Here is a 7,905-nt window from a genome sequence, read left to right as displayed (position 1 = left end):
AGAAGATCAGTATACTGGTCATCATGTGATACAAGGAAAGAAGGTCAGCTTAAGGTCCCATCCCTTTTCTGGTCCATGTGCAGCATAATGGTCTAAACCAGAGCTGTGGTCCCCACTAGGTAGTAGTCCAGGTTCTCTTTATTCATCTTCATAGCCAGTTGGAAGCAGATTTACATGTACATTATGGCATATAGAGCATGGTTACCACCTCCCCAGGGAAAGGCTTTGGGCCTGATGCAGAGATGGGGTAGGCAACAAATTCAGGTCTCTCATGCTTTCCATGGTTTGACTCCAGAAAGATGGTCAACAGGCTCACTCCCACCCTGGGCAGTGCAACACGGTCACTGAGGCCTTCAATATGCGAGCTGTGCCTTCCCTCCAGGATCAAGGGAAGTTGGGTCTGGAAGACAAGGACCTCACCTAACGTGGACCAGCCTCTGCACTTTAATCTTCAGGACTGTGGGTGACGAGCAAGGAAATGTGTGCTGTATGGAGCCGTGTGCTTTGAACAGCTGCCAAGCTCGGCCCTGGGGACTTAATATGCTCCTTACCAGGGAACCATAATCTCAGTCAAAATGATCTCACATGTGTGCAGAGCTGCATAGTTTACAAAGCCCTTCACAAAGAGTGCATTATTTACTCCTCTCAGCACCAGCAGACAGATACTATGGTTATGCCCTCCTCTCCATCCCTGCTCCCACTGCCCTAATTCAGGCCTTCGTCATCTCTCAGTGAACTATTATAACAGCCTCCTAACTGGTCTCTCTGCTCCAATTTGCTTCCCTCTAACCCATTCTCTACATGGCAGCAAGAATAATATCTCTTACAAAGAAAGCTGCCCCTTCCTCCCCCTCTTAACACCCTCCCACAGCTCCTCCTTGCACTTAGAATAAAACCTGTACCATTAGCACTGCCATCAGGCCCTACACGATCTGGCTCCTGCCTGCCTCTTCAGTTTCATTTCTTCCCACTGCTCATGCTGAACATGGGCTCCAGCAATACGGAATGACCTACAGTTCCCCACAATCTGGTACGATTTCTCACCTATGGGTTTTGATTTTGCTGGCTTCTTCCTTGCAATGTCACATGCCCTCCTTTGGTCTGCTGACTCCTCGTCACCCCATAAGGGCCAGCTCTAACCTCACTCCAGAGAAATATTCCCCAATGACCACAGACACATGCACACACACATGCTCACACATTTGGCTACATCCAAACCATGCTCTGCAGATCTCTATGACTGAACTCGTCACACTCTGTGCTGCCCTGATGTCTTATTGTGTCCATTCTTCTCACCAGGTTGTCCTGTCTTATACGGAAGATCTATTACATATTCAGCTTTATAACCAGACACCTAGCATTATGTCTGGGATCTAGTAGGCTCTCAATAAATGATTATTGAAGCATTCATTCAATAAGCCTGCATTTTAAACTATAGAAACCATTGCTCTGAGGGCTTAAGGGATTTGTCCAGGATATAAACTAATAAATGGGAGAAATGAAATGCTAATCTAGGCCTGTCTGATGCCCCCAAAACTTCAGACTATGCCCCACTACTTTCAAAGGGACCATGGATAATTTTGTGAGCTAAAAAAGTTACTTCTCTTGAGGGAATTTTTCCTTTTGATTTGTTTTGTTTTGACTTTGTTTGAATCTCTGATTCTGTCAAGAATCTGTAGAAAGCTATAGATTTTTTCCCCCAGGAAAAAAAATGTGCATAAACACCAAATATTATATGTAATATAAGAGTGTCAGGATAGGGTAGCTATTGATGCAGTAACATATAAACTCCCAAATCTCAATGACATAGCACAACAAGTTTAATTCTATTCATATAAAGTTGTTTGAGGGTCAACAGTGTCTCTCCTCCATCCAGGAAGTCAGAGGGTATTGGCTTCCTCCACCGTAAGACACTATTATCTAAATACACACTTTTTAGTTAGCAAAAAATGGGGAATAGAGAAGTGAAGAGTGCACACTGGCTTTGAACTGCTTCAGCATGAAAGCAGCACATATCTCTGATAAATTGCAAAATTAATTCCAACCTTGTATAAACACCCCTTTGCAAAGTGACTCTACTTTTCCTCCAATTGACAGGTATGGTCTATGTCTCCATCTGTTAAATGTGGGCTCAGCCATTGCTTTGGCCAATGAAACATCAAGAAAGTCAATTCAGAGAAACCAAGATGGCGGCATAAGTAAACACCTAAACTGCTGCCTCACACAACCACTTCAAAACTACAACTAAAAGACAAAACGGACATCATCCAGAACCACAGGAAGGCTGGTTGAGTGGAAATTCTACAACTATAAGGAAAGAGAAAAGCACAGGGACTCACAGGAGCTGCGGAAGGCAGAGGTACGGAGGCACGCACGCAGAGAGGGCTGGAAACTGAGTATGCTGCTGGCTTTCTCAATCAGGAGGGAGACAAAAGCTCCCGACTGCTCTGAACTCCAGTTTTGGGCGAGATTCTGGGGACCCAGACACATTCAGGGAGAAACTGGACTGTCTGGCAGCGGGCCAAACTTGAGGGCGGCTTTCTCTCAGAGGTGTTTGCAGCGATTACTGCGGGACACTGAGACCCAGGGGCCTCTTAGGGCAGGGCTGACAGGAAGCCATTGCTGTTTGCTCCTTCCTGAGACTCCTCCCCATCCAAGCTGAGTGCAGAGGCTTTTGCAAGTCTTGTCTCATAAGGGTGTCTCCAGCACAGAAGTTCTCCCAGCGTAGACACAGCTGATCCTCACAGCCAATTGGCCTGGAGGTCAATTCCTCCCAGTGATACCAACAACAATCAAGGCTTAACTACAACAAGACTGTGCACACAGCCCACAAAGGGGGTGTACCAAGAGTTTCCAACTCAGGTAACTGGGGAGGCTGAGCCACTGGGCCCTATAGGACACCTAGCACACAAAGTCACTCTATCAACTCAGAAAAGCAGCCAAAATGCGGAGACAAAGAAACAGGTCACAAATGAAAGAAATGGAGGAAAGCAAACTACTGGATATAGAGTTCAAAACCACGGTTATAAGGTTTTTCAAGAATTTTCTAGAAACCACCGATAAATTTAGCGAGACCCTCGAGGATATGAAAAAGGACCAACTAGAAATTAAGCATACACTGACTGAAATAAAGAATAATATACAGCCGAGACCCGTTGGGCTCAATGGATAGAGCGTCAGCCTGCGGACTCAAGGGTCCCAGGTTCGATTCCAGTCAAGGGCATGTGCCTTGGTTGCGGGCACATCCCCATTAGGGGGTGTGCAAGAGGCAGCTGATCGATGTTTCTCTCTCATTGATGTTTCTAACTCTCTATCCCTCTCTCTTCCTCTCTGTAAAAAATCAATAAAATATATTTTTTAAAAAAGAATAATATACAGAGATCCAACAGTAGACTAGAGGATCGCAAGAATCAAGTCAAAGATTTGAAATACAAAGAAGCAAAAAACACCCAACTGGAAAAGCAAAAAGAAAAGAGAATCCAAAAATATGAAGATAGTGTAAGGAGCCTCTGGGACAATGTCAAGTGTACCAACATCCAAATCATGGGGGTGCCAGAAGAAGAGAGAGAGAGAAAGATATTGAAAACCTATTTGAAGAAATAATGACAGAAAACTTCCCCCATCTGGTGAAAGAAATAGACTTGCAAGTCCAGAAAGCGCAGAGAACCCCAAACAAAAGGAATCCAAAGAGGACCACACCAAGACACATCATAATTAAAATGCCAAGAGCAAAAGACAGAGAGAATATTAAAAGCAGCAAGAGAAAAACAGTTAGTTACCTACAAGGGAGCACCCAATACAATTGTCAGCTGATTTCTCAACAGAAATTATGCAGGCCAGAAGGGAGTAGCAAGAAATATTCAAAGTGATGAATAGCAAGAACCTACAACCAAGATTACTCTACCCAGCAAAGCTATCATTCAGAATTGAAGGTCAGATAAAGAGCTTCACAGATAAGAAAAGCTAAAGGAGTTCATCACCACCAAACCAGTATTATATGAAATGCTGAAAGGTATTCTTTAAGAAGAGGAAGAAGTAGAAAAAGGTAAAGATAAAAATTATGAACAACAAATACATATCTATCAACAAGTGAATCTAAAAATCAAGTGAATAAAAAATCTGATGAACAGAATAAACTGGTGAATATAATAGAATCAGGGGCATAGAAAGGTAGTGGACTGACAATTCTTGGGGGGAAAGGGGTGTGGGGGTGTGGGAAGAGACTGGACAAAAATCGTACACCTATGGATGAGGACAGTGGGGGGGTAAGGGCAGAGGGTGGGGTGAGAACCGGGTGGAGGAGAGCTATGGGGGGAAAAAAGCGGAACAATTGTAATAATCTGAACAATAAAGATTTATTTTTTAAAAAGTTAATTCAAGCAGAGGTTTGAAAAGCACTTGTTAATTGAGACCTGTCCTTTCTTGCTGCTTTTGGAACCATGAGATCACCATGAAAAAGCTTGAGCTAGTCTGTTTGGCAACATGTGGCCCAGTTATCCCTTTGCTTCATCCAATAGCCAGCACCTACAGAGAGACAGAATGCATCCTCAAGCAGGTAAGGCATCCTGTATCAACCACCTCCCTGCTGACCCACCAGCTAGCTGAGGTTGCATGAGTGAATCCAGGCAAGACCAACACAACCACCTAGCTTAGCCCAGACCTACTTGCTGACCCAATGAATTGTGAGCTTAAAAATTACTATTGTTTTAAGCTACAAAGTTTGAGGATTATTTGTTATGCAGCAAAAGCTAACTAAATATAAAAATAGGTACCAGGAGTGGAGTGCTGCCATAACAAAAACTTAAACCTTGTAGCATTGAATGTATGATTATGGAACTGGGTGGAGACTAGAAAATTCATTAGCAAAGGCTAGAGATACAGCTAATTGTTATCCAATACATTGACCTAGAGCTACTGATTCCTACATACAAGTTAAAGGGCTAGAGATACATGATCATTTTTAAAGCTCTCTTATAGTCAGAGAAGAGAGCTACAGCCTTTAATGAGAGCAGCTATATCAGAGAAGTGGTGAGATTGTACTAGACCTAAATCAGTCCTGGAACTTCCTAAGAGGAGATATCATCTTGGAATGATAAAAGAAGAGCTTGGGAGTGAAACAAACAAACAAACCTTGTACCTGATCATCAATTTGCTGCTTAGCAGCTGTGAAGCCAGTTGTGGAACCGCATCTCAGAGACATGGAAGATGATACTTAGTTTGTTCGATTATTGTCAAGATCAAACAAGATGATGTATGGAATCCCCGTTAAATTGCTAAGAACTATCCTTTTAAATTATGTATAGATAGCACTTCATCCTAAGGCTGGAGTCTTCCTGGCATGACCTCGGATGAGTGGCACCTGAAACCACCAGGGGGCGATATGAGGTTGGACTTCCAGGAGATCTATTAGATCCTGCAACCAAAGAACCCCAGAAGAGCCAATGACATTTCATACTAATGTCACTTTCCTTGTGAAAGTGACATTAGTATGAAATGTAAATAATGACTCATGTTTAGCTAAGTGGCACATATTTTGGGCAGGGGGACAGCTTACACAAAATATCTGAAGGTGAGAGAGCACATGTAACTGCCTCTAAAATTTTCAGGCTCCTCCATGAGTCTATTAGGTTGAGGAGGTGGAAGGGGAACCCTATCTGGGAAGGCCGTGGCTTCTCTTAAATGCAGGCAGACATGAGAGGGGGCATGAATCCTTCTTGAAACACAATTTTCTGCTTGTTTACAAATGATTAACTACTGCAATCAATTGTGTCAAAGTTCAGGTCATGCATCCTTTGGGACAACAGTGAGATGGTGCCTCATGCTGGGGCTAACGATAACTGGAATGCACACAGGATGGTGTGACGGCAGACCTTGTGTTCTGAGCTCTGGTGCAATTCGTGTTTAGCGACACCTGCCCTATGTGCCTTCCCAGCCATCCCCTTCCCAGCACAGCCCAGCGCTCTGGCAGACATGGCCAGGTGGGGAGAAGGCTGGCACTCAAGAGTACGGCCAACCTGGGTCAGGAAATAAGGGCTCAATGTTTTATATATTCAAACCTCAGAACCATCTTATGAAGTGGATATTAATAAATTCTTATCCCAATTTTACAGATGATAAAACAGAGTCTTAGAGAAATTAGATAGCCTGTTTAAGGAAATCAAATCCAGGCTGTGTTCTTTTCCCAGCCCACGCTCCAGTTACCTGCTTCTGTCCCCCGAGTCCTCACACTGTCGGACACCGGCCACGTCTGCACAACCCTTTATGGACTGCAGATCAGTCATATATGCCAGGTGAGTGCAGTTTGGACTTTAATTTGCTGATTCTGAGGAGTCAGTGAGGGTGTTCAGGGAGCTTTATTTGAGAGCCTTGGCTATATGCGCACTGCCTTTGAGTTTGCCTCTTTTACACCTCACTCCTGCGTCCCTCACACAGGCAGGTAGCTACCGTCTTTGGGTTGGGAATCAGGGCTGACATGCTGTGTCCACATTGGAATTGAACATGGGAAGATAGCCATCCCACATCTGGTCACAGGCAATCTGGGAATTACTCAAGAGGTCTTGAGATGAACATTTCCTTGACTATGCCATTTCAGGAGCACCTTAGTGTGACATATTCTTTAAATCCAGTTTAACAGTGAGGACTCTCAGAAATGACAGGGCAATTGGTGAACTATTCTGAATAATGAAAAGATGAAGGAGAAGCACTCTTCCAGGCTCAAATAAAACAAGATAGACTCCCCACACTTGAGTGGCACCTGTCCTTGCTGTGTTCAACCCAGAGGACAGACAACAGATCTCCTCTGACCTTTAAGGTGAGAGAGGTGACAGGTGAAGGACAAAGGCATTTACTGAGGTCCTTTTGGGTTCTACTACCATTTGTGGCTCTTAGGGTGACTGGCAAATATTGGGGACAGATATTAAATTTATCTAATATCCTAAATAAAGTTCTATGTAAATCATATAACAACAACACATATTTGGTTAATTATTACCTTACACCTATCATTTTATAATGTCTATTTGTGAAACATTTTCACGTTTAGTATCTTATCTGACTCTCCCAACTCTGAGTGACAGGTAGGCATGGCCCTCTGGATTTTACATATGAGGAAACAGAATCAGAGACAGTCACTTACAGAGAGAGCACATAGTATGTGCCAGGCACTATTCAAAGTGACTTAAATATTAAGATTTATCTAACCTTCACAACAACCCTGTGAGGTGGGTACTGTTTTATAGATTATGAAACTCTGGCCCAGATGAGTTAATAATACTAGTATGACTCAGGTCACATAGCTGGTGAAACATACAGAGATCATTTGAACTCAGGTAGATGGACTGTAGAGTTCTACAGCCTCTTGCCAACTTGCTCAAAATCACATAGCTAGAAAAAGGGAAAAGTGGAATTCAAAACTTGGTGCAACTCCAAGCCCTGCATTCCACCTATTAATATAGGCATGTTCTATGCATGTTAGTTATGTTAACTTATTTAATCCTCATTGTTTTTCAAGTGAGGAGATTAAGGCATAGAGGGAAAGTAACTTGCACAAGGTTGCAAAGCTAGTAGACAATGAAAGGATTTGATGGATAAAAAGCTGTAGTACATATATACAATGGAATTACTCAGCCATAAAAAAGAACAAAATCTTACCATTTGTGGCAGCCTAGATGAACCTAGAAGGTGTTATACTAACTGAAATAAGTCAGTCAGAGAAAGACAAAGACCATATGATTTCACTTATGTATGGAATCCAAAGAACAATATAAATGAACAAAACAGAAACAGACTGGTAGATACATCGAACAGACTGATGATTGACAGAGGGGAGGGATGTCGGGGGACTGGATGAAAAAAGTGAAGGGATTGAGAAGTACAGATTGAATATTACTAAATCGTCATGGGGAT

General features: G+C 42.9%; 1 protein-coding gene across 1 annotated transcript in view; it reads left to right on the top strand.

Annotated features, from left to right (window-relative positions):
• The first annotated feature begins 4,482 nt into the window (after positions 1–4,482).
• C8B (complement C8 beta chain) overlaps positions 4,483–7,905 on the top strand; it is a 46,247-nt gene continuing 42,824 nt past the window's right edge. Inside the window, exon 1 of the mRNA XM_054720750.1 lies at positions 4,483–4,555. Coding sequence (XP_054576725.1) covers positions 4,483–4,555 — 73 coding nt within the window. The remainder of the gene's footprint in view (positions 4,556–7,905) is intronic.

This window comes from Eptesicus fuscus, chromosome 9 (assembly GCF_027574615.1).
Source record: "Eptesicus fuscus isolate TK198812 chromosome 9, DD_ASM_mEF_20220401, whole genome shotgun sequence".
In the NCBI taxonomy this organism is placed as follows: domain Eukaryota; kingdom Metazoa; phylum Chordata; class Mammalia; order Chiroptera; family Vespertilionidae; genus Eptesicus; species Eptesicus fuscus.
Note: the sequence above shows the minus strand (reverse complement) of the source record. Positions and strands in the feature narration are given on the sequence as shown.